General features: G+C 43.8%; 1 protein-coding gene across 4 annotated transcripts in view; it reads right to left on the minus strand.

The window, feature by feature from the left end:
* LOC126283710 (glutamate receptor ionotropic, kainate 2-like) overlaps positions 1-18,889 on the minus strand; it is a 651,295-nt gene that overhangs the window by 29,551 nt on the left and 602,855 nt on the right. For all 4 annotated transcript variants that reach the window (XM_049982296.1, XM_049982293.1, XM_049982294.1 and 1 more), the window contains one exon: positions 9,350-9,514. In XM_049982296.1, the coding sequence (XP_049838253.1) occupies positions 9,350-9,514 (165 nt within the window). The remainder of the gene's footprint in view (positions 1-9,349; positions 9,515-18,889) is intronic.

The raw sequence follows: 18,889 nt of genomic DNA on the forward strand, positions 1-18,889 counted from the left end.
GATCCAACGAAGAGCGGCGCGTTTCGTTACGAAATGGTTCAAATGGCTCTGAGCACTATGGGACTTAACGTCTACGGTCATCAGTCCCCTAGAACTTAGAACTACTTAAACCTAACTAACCTAAGGACATCACACAACACCCAGTCATTACGAGACAGAGAAAATCCCTGACCCCGCCGGGAATCGAACCCGGGAACCCGGGCGCGGGAAGCGAGAACGGTACCGCACGACCACGAGCTGCGGACGTTTCGTTACGGGATCGTTTAACTGGTGAGAGAGATGCCAAACAAACTGCACTGGCAGACGTTACAAGAGACGGGTTATGCATCACGGAGAGATTTACTATTGCAATTTCGGTACAGCACTTTTTAGGAGGAGTCAGACAACAAATTACTTCCCCCAACATACATCTCGCTTATTGACTACGAGGAGAAAATTCGAGAAATTACAGCCAATACAGAGGTTTACCGGACCGACAGTCATTCTTCCCACGCACTATTCACGAGTGGAACAGGTTTGGAGGGATCAGATAGGTACCGAAAGTACCCTCCGCCACACACCATTAGGCGGCTTGCGGAGTATGATATAGATGTAGATGTAGACATTCTGTTCCTGACGTTTCGTTCAGGACCGCGCTGGATATCCTCAGAAGCACTCCTCCCCTGAGTCTTACCGATTGACCGGTCGAACGTCCGAAAGCGATATAAATACTGTAGGAAAGAGGATGTGGTCAAAGTAACAACACGTGATGAACAGAGATAATCCTTGTCAGAGATAAAACTTAACTATCGATTGTCGTCTTGTCGAAGATAAAACTGTCTAGCGATTCTGCAGAGCTACTGTCCATATGTCGCTAAGTTTCATTGCCTCCTCTTTCCCATTAAAATTATTCTGATGCTTGTAAATTTAAATAGCTTCTCCACATAGTCGTGGATAATAATTTTTACGTTTTAAACAAACAAAAAACATGTCAAATTATTATCCACGACTATTATTTCTATTCACTTTTCCCTCGGTTATCAACTACGTCATAACTTCCTTTCTGGTGACTTTACGTTCCGTAAAGCCAAATTGATCGTCATCTAACATACTCAGTTTTATTTTCCAATCTTCTGTGCATTATTCTTGTTAGTAAAATTGGTACTATCTTCGGAATTCCACGTATGATGTTTTCCGAAACTCTGACGATATTTCGCCAGTCTCACAAATTCTACCCACCCACGTGAACAGTCTTTTTGTTGCCACTTACACCAACGATTTTAGACATTCTGATGGAATTTTCTCCATCCCTTCAGCCTTATTAGGCCTTAAGTCTTCCAAAGAGCTTTTAAATTCTGATTCTATGGCTGGAGTCCGTATCTCTTCCCTGTCGGCTCCAGTTTCTTATTCTGTCTCGTCATCAGTCAAGTCCTTTAATGTATTCTTTCCACTTGCCCTTTCTATTCTCTGCAATTTCTATTACACTCTTTATTTCTCCACCCTTGCTTTTAATTTCACCGACGGGCGTTTGGACTTTTCTATAAACATGCTGAGTGACGCCTTTCCACAGTCATTTCTTTTTCGATTTCTTCATATTTTTAATGCGGCCATTTCACCTTGGCTTCCTTGTACTTGCTATTTATTTCATTCGTAAGCGACTTCTTGGTGGATATCCCTCAACACTTTGTACTTCTTTCTTTCGCCGATCAACTGAAGTATTTCATCTACTAGTCATAGTTTTATTCTCAGTTACCCTCCTTGTACCTGCTTTTTTCTTTCCAATTTCTGCGATTACCCTCCTTGGAGATGTCTATTCGTCTTCAGCTGAACTGCCTAATGAGATATTCATTATCTATAGCCACAGAGAACTTCACGCGTACCTCTTCATTTCTAGTACCGTCGTACCCTACTTCCTTGCTCGTTAATTCTTCCTGACTGGCCTGCTAAACTTCAGTCTACTCTTCATCATTACTAAATTGTATTCTGACTCTATATCTGCGCCTCACATTCCCGTATCTCGGTAGGGAATCCCTGCCACCCTATGAGGTAATGTAGCTGGAATCTTCCCGTATCGCCCGGTCTCTTCTCAATATACTTTCTCTTCTTGAGATTTTTGAACAGATTATTCGCTACTAATGATATTTATTGCATAACTCAGTAGCTTTCTCCTCCCTCGTTCCTAGTACCAGACCTGCATTCTCCTGTAACCCCTTCTTCTACTCCTTCCCCTATAGCCGCATTCCAGTCTCCCAAGACTATTAGATTCTCATATCTCTCTGCGCACTGAACCACCAGTTCACTATCGTCATATACTTTCTGTAGCTCTTCATTCTCGGTTTTTGACGTCAGCATGCGTATCTGAAGTATTGTTGTCGGTATTCGTTTGCTATAGTTTCTGATGAGAGCAACCCTATCACTGTAATTCACTCTCTGTCCTACCTTCCTGTTTATAACGAGTACTTATTTCACTACAATATTTTCTGCTGCTGTTGATATTACTCTATTCCTGCCTGACCAGAAATCCTTCTCTGCATTACACTGCGCTTCACTGGCCCGAAGTATATCTATATTTAGGCTCTTTTTCTCATGGACTCCACCCCCTTTGCAGTCTGCTCTCTCAGATCCGAATGGGGGAGTAGTCAGCAATCTTTAGCCACTGGAGAAACTATCATCACACTTTTTCACCTACAGGAGACAAGCCCTGTGGATACACATTATGTGCCTTTAATACAGTTGTTTCCATTGGCTTCTACACCATCATATGGTTGATTATTGTTGATTTCATGCCTTTCAGGGGAAGTTTCCCAAACCAAGGACAATAGTGTTGTGGACCTCTGTCAGCTCCGGCTCCTTCTTCGACAAGGTTGCTGGCATACCGAAGATGGCTTGTGAACCTAAAGCCTTTAGCCGCTATTGCTGATAATTTTTATTCAAACTTTAAGCAGTGACGAGGTTAAAACCTGGGACCGTGAATGTTTTGCTTATTAGTTAAAGACATTATCCCTCGACCGCGAGTGTTTTCTTTATTTGGAAACGTCTACCAGTTCTGTTCTTTAGATATCTCTGTGACACTCTCCCGAGGGCCAAAGAAACATACGATCCTTTTCGCTGCCATTCTCTGTATATGTTCAGCAGCCGCTGTTAGACCGATCTGATATGAGTCTCACACACTTCACCAATATTCTAAGATTGGTTGCACGAATGATTTGCAAGCAATCTCTTTTATAGACAGATTGCGGTTCCATAGCCTTCTGCCAAAAAACCGAGTTCTGCTACCCACTGTACCAACGACTGAGGCTATGTGACCCACTTCATGACCCTACTATGTGTTATACACAGGTATTTGTATGAGTTTACCAATTACAGTTGTTACTAGCTGATATTACACTAATCAGATAGAAATTTATGACCACCGACCAACTGTCGATATAAACCCGTCCCTGTGATAGAAGCCTCACCTGGCGAGGACTGACCGACATGGCGAGTGTAGTATCGGTGAGCGTGCTGTCCGGCTGTAGAATAGTGAAGGCGCGCGATCTATCTGAGTTTCACCGACGGCAGATTGTATGACCCGGAGCCTTTTCGGAAGCCGCACGTCTTGTCGGGCGTTCGAGGAGTGCAGTGGTGAGTGTCTTCAACACGTGGTGAAACCACAGTGAAACAACGTCCAAATGTTTTGGTGTTTGGCGACCACCCCTCAATATCCAGTCCTGGAAATGGAAAAAAGAACAAATTGACACCGGTGTGTCAGACCCACCATACTTGCTCCGCACACTGCGAGAGGGCTGTACAAGCAATGATCACACGCACGGCACAGCGGACACACCAGGAACCGCGGTGATGGCCGTCAAATGGCGCTAGCTGAGCAGCATTTGTGCACCGCCGCCGTCAGTGTCAGCCAGTTTTCCGTGGCATACGGAGCTCCATCGCAGTCTTTAACACTGGTAGCATGCCGCGACAGCGTGGACGTGAACCGTATGTGCAGTTGACGGACTTTGAGCGAGGGCATATAGTGGGCATGCGGGAGCCCGGGTGGACGTACCGCCGAATTGCTCAACACGTGGGGCGTGAGGTCTCCACAGTACATCGATGTTGTCGCCAGTGGTCGGCGGAAGGTGCACGTGTCCGTCGACCTGGGACCGGACCGCAGCGACGCACGGATGCACGCCAAGACCGTAGGATCCTACGCAATGCCGTAGGGGACCGCACCGCCACTTCCCAGCAAATTAGGGACACTGTTGCTCCTGGTGTATCGGAGAGGACCATTCGCAACCGTCTCCATGAAGCTGGGCTACGGTCCCGCACACCGTTAGGCCGTCTTCCGCTCACGCCCCAACATCGTGCAGCCCGCCTCCAGTGGTGTCGCGACAGGCGTGAATGGAGGGACGAATGGAGACGTGTCGTCTTCAGCGATGAGAGTCGCTTCTGCCTTGGTGCCAATGATGGTCGTATGCGTGTTTGGCGCCGTGCAGGTGAGCGCCACAATCAGGACTGCATATGACCGAGGCACACAGGGCCAACACCCGGCATCGTGGTGTGGGGAGCGATCTCCTACACTGGCCGTACACCTCTGGTGATCGTCGAGGGGACACTGAATAGTGCACGGTACATCCAAACCGTCATCGAACCCATCGTTCTACCATTCCTAGACTGGCCAGGGAACTTGCTGTTCCAACAGGACAATGCACGTCCGCATGTATCCCGTCCCACCCAACGTGCTCTAGAATGTGTAAGTTAACTACCCTGGCCAGCAAGATCTCCGGATCTGTCCCCCATTGAGCATGTTTGGGACTGGATGAAGCGTCGTCTCACGCTGTCTGCACGTCCAGCACGAACGCTGGTCCATCTGAGGCGCCAGGTGGAAATGGCATGGCAAGCCGTTCCACAGGACTACGTCCAGCATCTCTACGATCGTCTCCATGGGAGAATAGCAGCCTGCATTGCTGCGAAAGGTGGATATACACTGTACTGGTGCCGACATTGTTCATGCTCTGTTGCCTGTGTCTATGTGCCTGTGGTTCTGTCAGTGTGATCATGTGATGTATCTGACCCCAGGAGTGTGTCAACAAAGTTTCCCCTTCCTGGGACAATGAATTCACCGTGTTCTTATTTCAATTTCCAGGAGTGTAGATGTCGGACGTCGTGGGCTGGGCAGACTGTTAAAACAGGACATGCGGCGAACTGTGACAGAACTAATATCAGAACTAATATCAGACTTCAATGCTGGGCAGAGTACAAGTGTGTCTGAACATACAGTGATCATCCATGCACGTGCCAACGGTAATACCTTGACATCGGCAACTACGACTGAAATGGGGACTTGACCACCGGCGCTGGATGTTGGTGCAGTGGCCGAGCGTTGCATGGTCTGACGAATCCCGACACCTTCTGCATCATGCTGATGGGAGAGAGCGAATCCGTCGTCTTCCAGACGCCTATACTACGTGACGGAGACAGGCTGGCGGTGGCTCGATTATGCTCTGGACAACATTCACGTGGGCAGCTATGTGTCCAGTGGATCTCGTGAAGGGGCCATTACGATCTGTGAGTATCGTACGTAGGTTGAAGACCACATACACCCCTTCGTGGCAATCATGTTTCCCGACGGCAATAGCATTTTTCATGAAGATAGTACGCCATGTCACAAGGCTAAGAATATGATGGAGTGGTTGGAGGAACACAGTGGCGAGCTCCAATTGATTTTTTGGGCACACCCCCCAACTCGACAGAGCTGAACTCGATTGATTTTACGCTCCCCCCCCCCCCCCCCCCCCTCCCATCACCGAATCAGTGGAATTAGTGAGTTGTGTGAGCAGATGTTGTGCCAACTCGCTCCAGCAACCCACCAAGGCCTCTCTACTTCCATGCCACGACGCATCGCCACAGTTCTCCGTGCCAAGGCTGGACATACCGACTGTTAGATATGTGGTCAGTGTATATTCATAAGATACTATGATTTTTCGTTTCATGGAGTCCACTACTTTACATTTAAACAAATGTCAAAATTCATTAGTAAAATCTTAAGCGAAGGCAATCACCCACGGAAAATGTGACACTTGTAAGGTTGTTTCCTCTGTGATACTCACCAGTACGGCATCGTTACCTATTAGATTAATAGAAGACGCAAAGAAGATGTACCGAAGAGCGGAAGAATTGACCAGGGATCGTTGATCAAGCGCCGTATGTTATGGAGGCGCTCTTCTAACTGCAGTAGTAAACGTAGGAAGAGAGCTGTCGTGCACCACAGGGAGGTTTCCTGTTGAATTACCGAGATCGTATGCTTAAAGAGGGTGTAGTCATTATTTTACTTTCTTCCAGATGTACCTCTCGAGATGACAACCTCATACGGAGAATTACCGACAATTCCTCGTCTATCGCACGTTTGCGAATGAAAACGGACGGACGGAAATGATCGTCGTACCTGAGTTACCACCCACCATGTGCTGTAAGGTGATTCCATAGCATTAATGTAATTGTAGAAGTAGAGAATCACTAGTAAACTCCAACTGGACCACTGGAGGGTGAATACCCGAGAGAGTCAACGGGCTTAAAGGACAATAATCCAAGAGTGTATGCGGGCTTCGTTTCTTTTCTTTTCTTTTTTTTTTCGAGTCATCAGTCATGTTTCCTCTCCCGTGACAACATCTTCATCTCAGAGTAGCACTTGAGCAAAATACGTCCTCAATTACTTGCTGGATGTATTACAATCTCTAGACGGCCTTTGTGGCCGAGCGGTTCTAGGTGCTACAGTATGGAACCGCGTGACCGCTACGGTCGCAGGTTCGAATCCTGCCTCGGGCTTGGATGTGTGTGATGTCCCTAGGTTGGTTAGATTTAAGTAATTCTAAGTTCTACGGGACTGATGACCTCAGATGTTGAGTCCCATAATGCTCAGAGCCATTTGAACCACTTTTTTATTCCAATCTCTGCCTTCCTCTGCAGTTTTCGCTCCCTTCAGCTAGTTGATCCCTGATGTCTTAACAGATATCCTACCATCGTATCCCTCCTTCCTGTCAGTGTTTTCCACATATTTCTTTCATCTTCCGATCCTGCGCAGAACCTTCTCATTCCTTATATTAGAAGTCCACTTAATTTTCAACATTCGTATGCTGCACCCCATCTCAATTGCTTCGATTCGCTTCTGTTCTGGTTTTCACATAGTCTGTGTTTCAATACCATACAATGCTGTGTTCCAAAAGCACACTTTCAGAAATTTATCCCTATGTTTGAACTAGTTGGCATCTCTTTGCCAGGAACGTTCTTCTGGCCAGTACCAGTCTGCTTGCTCCGTCCGCCATTGACATATTGCTGGCAAGTTAGCGGATTTCCATAACTTCGTCCATTCGTGACAATCTGCCCTGATGTTAAGTTTCTCACTGTTCTCATTCCTGCTACTTCTCATTACTTTTGTCTTCTTCGATGTATTTTGGGTTCTTATTCTGGGTCTTCATTCCCTTCAGCTGATCGTGTAAATCTTCTTCCATTTTCACTGAGACATCCCTGTCTTACACCCTTTTCAATCCGAGCACTTTGTTCTTGGTCTACCACTTTTATTATTCCTTTTTGGCTCCGGTGCGTGTTCTGCATTACCCTTCTCTCCCTTTTTGCTCTTGTAGATGTGCGAGAGTAATCCCAAAAGTAAGGTCTCCTATTTTTAATAAGTACACAACCATCGTTATTACCACAATGGTTTACATCAGATTACAGCTTACACATTTAGCTATTTTTCGACATAATCACTATTTCTGTCGATGCATTTTCGTAGACGCTGTGCCAGTTTTTGTATGCCCATGTCATACCAGCTCGCCGCTAACTCCGCGGCTTTGGTGAGGAAGGATGCCGCCACTGGCGTGATTGTTCCTTGGTTTCAGATCTAAAGTGGTATGCTCAGGTTTCGTAACGCGTGACAGTTGAGTCGAGAAAGTTGTCCAGTTCAGCTGCAAGGCGATGAAGAAATTCTGTGAACGATGCTTCGGGAAACCTCAGAAACCAACGTGCAGAGATCATCCAGGGTGATCGGCCGATCTTCACACATGCTTTGCTCAACCTTCAACACTGTCTCCTCAGAAATTGATGGTCTCCCGCTCCTTTGTTCGTCGTGAATTTAGGTCCGACCAGCTGCCAACTCTCTACACCACTTATGAACATTTTCGACATCCGTGCACGACTCACCATACACTTCCGTCAGTTTGCGATGGATTTCAATCGTCACAGTGCCCTTTGCGTTCAAAAACCGAATAACTGCACACATTTCGCAGTTGGCGGTAACATCCAACGGGAGCTCCATTCTCAACGGCTGCCAAGCAAAGACTGAGCGCCTCAGCGCGGCGTGCACAATTTACACACAATGCGCGAAGCACTCTTCATTAGAGTGTGACCAACTGCCACACAGAGTTCTGTACTTATAAAAAATATCCTCAGAATTCCGGACGTCTTTCACCGTTTCATATTGTCAAACACTTCCTCCCGGTCTACAAACCCTATGAAAGTGTCTCGATTTTTCTTTAGTCTTGCTTCCATTATCAACCGCAAGGTCAGAGTTGACTCTCTGGTGCATTTACCTTTCCTAAAGACAAAATGATCGTCATATAACACGTCCTCAGATTTCTTTTCGGTTATATCCGGTACATGTTAAGGATGCGACATATCGTACCCAGTCAAGGCAGGTAGTCGAAATACGATCGATGTACGACTCCAAGACGAGAGTTTTTCGAATTTTAGGTTCAAATTATCTGTACATTACATACATATCCCCCTAGACTGTTATCGTGTTTCTTGGGTTTTAATTCTACTAGCATGTACTTACCAATTTTACTAAATAAAGCAAATTTTCTCTCCAGCTATCTCTCTAACACAACAATCGCTCTCTCTCCCTCTCTCTCTCTCTCTCTCTCTCTCTCTCTCTCTCTCTCTCTCTCACACACACACACACACACACACACACACACATACATATCCATACATACACAAAGACACAGGCGGAATAAACGTTAGTGCCCAACTTTCACTGAGTGAACAAGAACATTTGCGAATTACAATGGGCACCGATTTCTTGTAAATGAAACCCCTAACTACCTAGGTTAGTGCAATGGGGAGTGCGTTTCTATTGGTGTAAACTGCTTAAGGATTCATTAACGATAAGTGGCACCATCACACTGAAAATAGTACCTGACACTGATGAGGAGAACGTAGGAAAAAGTCTCAAGCCTTTCGATGTCTTTTTTTTTTTCAATTCTGCTTCTTAGCACACAAGCATACAACATTACAAAAACCCTTTGGTTTGCACTATCACATTTATAATTTTTATAGATGTGTTGCAGTATTAAAATTTAGAATTTTAAAAGATTTTTCCTGGAACGGGAGGACGTACCTATGTTGTCGACACCAAGTGCGTTCGCCTTGGACTCCTTCCCCTTCTCGGTGCGAGTGCACGTGTCTCCTGGGTTCTTCCACCACTTGTCGTACAGGATCTGAATCTCACCCTTCTCCTGTAGCTCCAAGATGGCCAGCGAAATTTTGTCGCGCCATGGAGACCCTGTAACAGATACACTGGGACGTTAAAGACAGAAGAAAATCTATCAGTTCTAGAGATATTTTTTTAAATATTTTTTGACAGGGCACGCCCGTGCGCTGCGTCACTATGCGAACAGTCATGATCCTCCTCTGTCATCCGAGGATGCCTTAGAGACGTGTTTTAAAAAGTATTACAGCAGGTCTTGATGTTGAAAAAGAACTGTTACGTCTTTCAGAACGTGTTGAGTGTAACGAATTATCTAATAACTACAGAATATGGATTGAGATTAACCGGCAGAGAGACCACAGTAATGGGGAGTAGCAAAACTGTGTTTAGCGATAAACTTAACATCAGAATTGCGGACCACGAGGTAGACGACGACAAAGAATTCTGCTACGTTAGGAGCAATGCAATTCGTGATCGAAGAAGCAAGGAGGAAGTAAAGAGCAGATTAGTACACATCCAATTCCCATTCTATATTGCGTCCTGTCTTTAGTTTCTTGCTTATTTATACCAGTTTCTTATACATCTTTCTTATACATCTTGGTGGATTTTCCTATGTCTGTTGGGTTTGCCTTTTAATATTTCAAAATGCTATACGATTTTTCTTTTCAATCCGCTTGCACTAATTCTGAGTGTCCATAGAACGTTAGTCTTCGTTTCCTAAATTCATCTCTAATTTTGTCGATACGATTATGTACATATCTGTTACATCTTAATTTAAACTATAATTAATCGCTTGGGCTTACATCATTATCGCAGATAAACGTGAAGCTCAATATGTCTCAGGAACATCGCCTTTATATGACTCAATTCAAATCTATCCAATGCGGCTCTATTTCCAAAGAACAGCCTCACAACTTGTCCTATCTTTTTTCTTTTCTCTTTATCATTTTTATTGGTCTTAAAATTAGTTCTTTTCATGCATTTGTGCAATCTGGCAGAAATTCTATATTGCAATACTGAATATTTCCGTTTCTACAGAATGCATTTTATTGTTAACATTTTTTGTTACATGAAATGCTAAGTCCTTGTTTCTCTGTCTTGCTCTGATTGCTTCTTTTCTCCCTCCATTACATGAACAGCTTCTCCTAGGTAGCTAATTTTTTTCTAATCTTCTGATATTTGATACTTTATGCATAGTTTTGCTAATATTTTCATACTTCGTGCATAATTTTGATGGTACAGACTTATTGTTTATCATTACTTCTGTAGTTGCGATTTTATTGCTGTTTAAGTGTATCTATCCGTTTTTGTGTAGAGCTGCAGAAACATCTCATCATCTGCAAATGACCAACACTTAATTTTGAGATCATCCATTTTCCAGCCAACTTGCAGGACTATTCTGCTCTTGACCTTAGATTCTGCCTATTTCATCCCACGTTTAGTACAGTTTAACGAGACTGTCTAATTCTGTCCTAATCTCAAATGTGTCTGAAATATCTCTCATTACCTCTTTCAGAACAACACAAATACATCACTACACTTCACAACCACTTGTCACATCCAGCCACAAGATTTAAAATACACATTTTACACTGTAGGTATTTCGGAAGAAGGCAACCACTTACAGATTTTTTTATGTTTTTAAATCCTGTTGTGTTTCCTTATCTATTCCAAGTTCTTACATGGCCTTAAGTGAGGTCAGTCAGTCTGTACCGTCATAGTACATTTTGAAATATAGGAATGTACACCAATATTCTCTAGCTCTTTTAGTCGCTTCTTGCAATATTCGCTTTAGCTAATTATTTGTTACACATTGGGTCTGCCTCTCCTAATGCGGCTCGAAATCCTCTTAAGTCGGCATCCAGCCATTCTCAGCTGTGACAGATGCTGCAGCAATGATTTGTATACTATAGAAGTGTCCTTAATCCACTCTACTTGCTTACATCTGTGTCGTCAACTTTTGTATGTAACAAGGCGATTAATCCTCTTCTCCAGTCATTTGGTACCTTTTCTTCTTCAAACATTGTTGTCTCTGTTTAGTTTGTCTTCTACAATATTTTATAGCTTCTGCTGTGTTATCATATCCCGATGCCTTAATGTTGAACGGCCGCTGTGGACGAGTGGTCCTAGGCGCTTCAGTCCGCAGCTGCGCAGCCGCTGCGGTCGTAGGTTTGAATCCTGCCCCGGGCATGGATGTGTTTGATGTCCTTAGGTTCGTTAGTTTTAAGTAGTTGTAAGTCTAGGGGACTGACGACCTCAGATTTTAAGTCCCACAGTGCTTAGAGCCATTTGAGCTAGTCTTTTACTTTAATGTTATTTAAGGAGTTCAGATTTCCTCCTGTATTACTTCACGTCTGTAATGTTTCAGTATACCTTGTGGCGCTTTACAATTTCAAGACCACTATCGAACTTGTTCTGTTAAACTCTTCCATTTGGCGTTTTAGTTAATGTGTGCTTGCGACAGGGAGTATAACGTTTTCAACAAAACCAAGATGTTCCAAATATATTCCATTAACACGTATTCCTTCATAATTTTCCCAGTTAATGAACATAAAAAGTTCTTACAGAACTTAAAAAGAAATCATGACCGTTCATGTTGTTGTAGAGATGGAATTAGTGTCTTAAGTTATTATAAAATCAGGACACTTTCATAGACTGTTTAGATGTCTTAAAATGGCAATCGTGGCATTTACGGTGTCACACGTGACTACACAATCAACTATCGTTGCTCATGATTGTCACAGCAGTGCACATTAATTCTGTACTTGTTTTTTTTCTGCGTGTGAACAATAAAATTTGCAAAGGCTCAGAAAATAGGCAAAAGTTAATTTTTCTTATACGAATGAATAATTTTTTCTGCAGCATAGACGTCTTAAAAAATTGCCTTTACGCAGGTATTCATATCGTTGTAGTCTCTAGGAAATGCTTGAGTTTACATTTCACACATTCTCAACGTCAGTACGTTGATCGCTTCAGTGCTTTGATAGTATTCTTATTTACCTTGTATTTACCGCTTATCTCTCGGCCAGCGCAAATTCACAAGCGACTAGAATAAAGCATCCTGTAGATAAGAAGGGTAAAACAACAGACCCGCAAAATTACGGTCTGTTGTCATTAACATCGGTTATTGAAGATGTTCTGAGTTCAAGTGCAATACATTCCCTTAGTACAGAGAGACTTCTGTCCACAAGCCCACACTTACTTAGAAAAGATCTCTCAAGCGAAACTCAGCTTGTTCTTTTCTCACAAATTTTGGATGAAGGTCAACAGGCACATTACATATTCCTATATTACGGAGAAGCGTTTGACACTACGTCCCACTGTAGACTCTTAAATAAGATCCGAACATACGGAATAAGTTCCCATATATTTGAGTGGATCGAACATTTCTTAGTCAACGGAACGTGGTAGGCTGTCCTGGACGGAGAGTGTTCATCAGAGACATAGGGTATCATGAGGAGAGCCGTAGGTAAGTGGAATAGGACCTCTCTTGATCTCTGTAGAGTGTGTGTCATAATTAATGGCGTAAGCGCGTACAGTTAGAACTACACGAGACTAGAAGCGAAAAATGTCATTAAATGTGGGCTGTAAGAGATAGAACAAAGAAAATGTTGTGGGGAAGGCTAACCAAAGACTGCGTTTTATTGAGAACACTTAGAAATTGTAACAGATGTATTAATGAGACTGCGTACACTACGCTTGTCCGTCCTCTTTTAAAATACTGCTGCACGGTGTGGGGTCCTTACCAGATAGGACCGACGTAGTATACTGAAAAAGGTCAAAGAAGGGCACCACGTTTTGTATTATCGCTAAACATGGGAGAGAGTGTCACAGAAATGATACAGGATTTGGGCCGGACATCATTAAAAGAAAGTCTTTTTCGTTGCGACGGAATCTTCTCACGAAATTCCAGTCACCAAATTTCTCCTCCGAGTATGAAAATATTGTGTTGATACTGATCTACATAGGGAGAAACGATCACCACGATAAAATAAGGGAAATCAGAGCATGTACGGAAAGATATGTGTTCGTTCTTTCCGCACGCTATACGAGATTGGAATAATAGAGAATTATGAAGGTTGTTCGACGAACCCTCTGCCAGGCACTTAAATGTGTTTTGCAGAGTATCCATTTACATGTAGATGTACAACTATGAGCACTTCTTCATCTTCGATATTCGATACTGTGACAAAAATCTTTTTTACTGTAAACTCTTTGCTTTCCATATTTTGTGAGGAGATAATATGGACCAAAACAACAAAAAAACATGGCCGATAAACATGAACTCTAAAGTGCATACCTTAAGAGGTATGAGCACTTGCTCAGTAGTGTGTCACACTAGCGAAGATGAAGAAGTGCTCATTGCCCTTAAGACATGCATTTTAGAGCCCATGTTTACTGGATATCTTTTTGTTGTTTTGATCCATTCTACCATCTCTCAAAATATGGAAAACAGAGAGCTTTCAGTAGAGGAGATTTGTTTCACATGATGTAAGATGAAGAAATGCTCATAGCTCTTTAGTTACGCACTTTAGAGGCCATGTTTCCTGAGACATTTTTGTTTCTAGTATCGTGTACTTTAAACGTATGCGTTTACGTCTTTAATTATGATACACCCCGCACACATAAACGATCTGACGGATAGGGTAAGGACCTATATGCGATTATTGGGTAATGGCGTTATAATGTACGGCGTATTGTCGTCGTTGACTAACGGTAGGTGGATACAGGCTGCTTGAAACAGTCACGGCGATTAAATGTGTAGGCGCAACATTGCAAATCAATACGAAACGGAACGAGCATGTATGGTCGATAGTAGGGAAGCTGAATGGTCGATTTCGGTTTATTTCGAGAATTTTAGGAAACTGATCTCATCAATAAAGGCGACAGCGTATAGAATGCAAATGCGACCTATTCTTGAGTGTTTCAGATCCCCAAGAGATAGGTTTAAAGGAAGACGTCAAAGCAATTTAGAGGTGCGATGCTAGATTTGTTACCGGTGTATTCGATCAACACCCGTATATTGCGGAGATACTTCGTGAACTCAAGTGGGAAGTCTGGAGAGAAGTCCTTTTCGCGAAACACTCTTGAGAAAATTTTTTAGAATCGGCATTTGCTACTGACTGCAGATCCTTTCCCCTGCCACCAATGTGCATTTCGCGTGAGGGCTACGAAGACAAAATAAGAGAAGGGAAATTAGTGCTCCTACGGAGACGTATAGATAGTCGTTTATGCTCGCTCGCTCCACTTGTGAGTGGAACAGGAAAAATAATGACTGATAGAGGTACTAGGTACCCTCCGCACAGCATCGTATGGTAGTTACCGTATTACGCATGTATGTTTGTATATGTGTAGATGGTTGTCCACCGCGTCAGGAAAGTTCAGTCCATAACAGCATACAGTGGGGAGTTTACGTTCCCAGTTTCAGTCATGGTCCGACACACAATTTTAATCTGCCAGAGAGTTTCTGAATAGCACGAATTCCGCTGTGAAGTGAAAGTTTCATAGTTGAAACTTGCTATATTTCGACGAAACAAGTGCCCCTGTTATTTCTTTGAAACCGATAGTCGGAGGTTTGTAGCACAATGGCTGGTTGGGGTTGTGTTTTTCTGACGGTTTCCCAAAGACGTCTTATGAATTCTAGGCTATTTATCCAGTCCTCTATTGGTTAAATATTCCGCAGGCAAAAACTGTGGGTGGCTTGTCATATACTACTTATTTCCAGCACGCAGCCGCACGTGCAAGTAGTATAAATGCATCAGGGTAAAGACTGATCCTGAAGAAATAATAATACCTGTATGAAAAACGAAATGAAGGTGATCGGAACCCATAGCCATTCGAATGCTTGTTGGGCAGACCAAAGACATTCTTTGCTGGAGTGCATAGTTAAGATAAGACTAAAACGAGTACATAATCTTGGGTAGAAGATGGTAACAGCGTACATGAGTGTGGATTAGTGCCACATTACATATATAACTCCGGAGGCCACCAGTCTCAAGGAGTTGATTTCAACACGCTGCTGGTCCTGCTGATGGTTAGGAGGAAGAATGGTTTTCCACATGGTGGCTTTGCTAACTTTACACGTTGAAAATACCGTCACCGACCAAGAACAATTTTACTATGACAACGGTTGCGGAACTCTACCCTTAAATTTTGTCAGACATTTTCCAGCGAAATGTTTCAGTATCTACAGGACGTGCTTAACTATATTGTCCTAGGGAAAATTCTGCGCCATTGTACGAAATTAGAAATATTTCGACAGATACAGAGACACTTCTTAGAGAATATGCAGTAGATAATCAGTTAGTAATACGTGACACATCAGGAATAACTCGACAAGGTAATTTGGAAAATAGCTGCTAAGTGGAGAAACCGTGCTGGGGACAGCCACTGAGGTGCATCATCGATCGCCTCCGAGTCTCCTTTGGCGGCGAGGCGTGAATGGGCCGCTAAAAGAGAGCAGACCGAAGGAAAGGAAACATTCATTTCCACTTCTCACTGTTGGAAATAAATTTTAAGAGCCTGCTTCTGCGGCAGACTTTTCGGGTATAACATTAAGCACTGCTCGAAACTGGTTCTTTCACTGTTTCCACAGTGAGCCTAATGATGACCGGTACTGACAAATACCGAGTGAGGCGATCCAATGGTTCGACACTGGACTTACATACGAGAGGACAGACGTTCAAATTCTAGGCTGGCTATACAGACTACATTTCAATGGTTTTCTGAATAGCTTAAGGCAAAATATACTATTTGCTCAAAAGGCCACCCCTTGTTTTTATGACAGTTTCAAATGCACTAGAGACACTTTCTGTGAGGTGTCTGAATGCCTGTGGAGAAATGGCACCTCATTCTTCCTCATGAGCCCAAACCGCAAAAGGTCGTTGGGTCAGGAGTGAAGTCTGGAGAACTCGCCATACTCAAAACCCTTTTATCGGATTGCCACAGGGTGTATCGTCATTTATTTCCCCAAATCATTCGTTTCCAGCGATCCACTGAACAGTGGCGTCGCTCTGTGTACCTGCTCAGTCGCCGATTACCAACGACTACAGAAATGTATGGCTTGTGAGGAGCTACTCGATATTGTACTCAATTAATTTTAACTTCCTACAGGCATTTTGCTAGCTGGTCTGCTGGCACTTTGCAACTAATGAATGATTTCTTTTGCTGATTTAATGCGATGTTTTACAAGCACTCTACGCAATGCTCGACAGTCCCTGTCTGTCACTACATGAGATTTACATAGTTGCGGGTGTTCTTTCTCATTTTCACTTCAGACTCAGGTCATCAAGAGGCATCTTAGGTAGTTTTAGAAGGGTTGAAATGCCCACTGAGGATCTGTTGATCAGGTGAAATCCACGATCGAGGTTAATGATCTCTACTGACCGAACTGTTCTTCTGTTTACTGCTTTCCTATTGACAACACATTACTCACTGCATACTTTTGTAATTGCAGATCCCCTCTCGTGACACCCAGTGGTCAATTCCGCATTACATAGGGGTATCCGTATACTTCTAATAAGAAAGGTGTAACGTTATACATTCGTGCTCATAAATTAAAGATAATTGCAGAATGTGGTGCCACACAACGTGGCACTACACAAGACAGGCGTTAATAGCATAGACACATAGATAACACGCAAAACACAGATCTGCAAGTCCACGGCACTGGTGATAAGTTGAGAAAACCGTCGCGAAACATGTGCTACAAAACTCCACTGTTTCCTGTATATGTACCTCGACATCAATAAGAGATACGATCACCATGCACACGTACACAGGCCGCACAACGGGTTAGCATGCTCTGTATCTGGTGGTCGAGCAGCTGCTGGTGTATAGCCTCCCATTCTTGCACCAGTGCATGTCGGAGCTCCTGAAATGTCCTCCGAGTTTGAAGACATGCAGCGATACGTCGACCTAGAACATCCCTGACGTGCTAGATGGGGTTTAGGTCTGGAGAACAGGCAGGCCACTTCATTCGCCTGATATCTTCTGTTTCAAGGTACTCCTCCACGATGGCAGCTCGGTGAGGCTGTGCGTTATCATCCATCAGGAGGAAGGTGGGACATACTGTACATCTGAAAAGGCGGACATACTGGTGCAAAATGACGACCCGATACACCTGACCTGTTACAGTTCCTCTGTCAAAGACATGCGGAGGTTTATGTGCACCAGTCATAATCCCACCCCTCACCATCAAACCACGACCTCCATACAGGTCCCTTTCAAAGACATTAAGGGGTTGGTATATGGCTCCTGGTTCACGCTAGATGAAAACCCGGCGAGAATCACTGTTCAGACTATACTTGGACTTGCCTGTGAACATACACTGGGACCACTGTTTCAATGATGACATACTGTGTTCTTGACACCAAGCTTTACTGGTTCTCCTGTGACCAGGGGTCAGTGGAATGCACCTTGCAGGTCTCAAGGCGAATAGACTATGTCTTTTCAGTCGTCTGTAGACCGTGTGTCTGGAGGCAACTGTTCCAGTGGTTATGGTAAGGTCCCGAGAAAGGCTACCTGCAGTACTCCCTGGCCGTCTGCGGGCACTGATGGTGAGATATCGGTCTTATTGTGGTGTCGTACACTGTGGACGTTCCGTACTGTAGCGCCTGGACACGTTTCCTGTCTGCTGGATTCGTTGCCATAATCTTGAGATCACACTTTATGGCACACGGAGAGCCCGTGCTACGACCTGCTGTGTTTAGCCAGCCTCCAGTCGCCCTAGTATTCTACCCCTGATAACGTCATCAATATGTATTCTTTGAGCCATTTTCAACGCACAGTCTCCATTAGCATGTCTGAAAAGGTCTGCACACTTACTCGCTGCACCGCACTCTGACATGCAACAACACAACTCTGTGTATGTGGACTGCTGCCAGCGCCACCGTGCGACGACCGCAGGTCAAATGCACCACATGGTCATACCCCGAGGTGATTTAAACCCGAAAACCGCCCACCAGAGCGTTGTTATCCTTAATTTATGAGCATGAGTGTAAATGATTCGAAAAGAACACGATGTATTTCCTTCCCCACCCTTGTCCAACGATGTTTGGGATTCGTCCTCAATGACGGGCCGTTAAATCATAATCAACCTAATTTTATTTCACTGACACGTAGAAGCTGAATTTCGGACTCTGACTCGGTCTGCAGTTTTTGTCTTTTGTGGACTGATTGCAAGCAGAAAATTTTCGAGTTGGAGTATAATACTGATAAACAGCTCTCGTCTATATGAAAAATTTCGTAAATATTATTCCAGCTAATAATGCGACATTCTCCATACGTTATTTTACGAGAATGACAGTAAAATTAAATACTAGTTACTAATATGACTAATAAAGTACATTATAGTATAACAAAGAATTCATGTTACTTCGGCATATTTCAGTGTTTGACGTCCATAGTTCTTATTGGCACTAGTTTGACATTATACGTCACTGGAGAACT

Source organism: Schistocerca gregaria, chromosome 1, assembly GCF_023897955.1.
Source record: "Schistocerca gregaria isolate iqSchGreg1 chromosome 1, iqSchGreg1.2, whole genome shotgun sequence".
In the NCBI taxonomy this organism is placed as follows: Eukaryota; Metazoa; Arthropoda; class Insecta; order Orthoptera; family Acrididae; genus Schistocerca; species Schistocerca gregaria.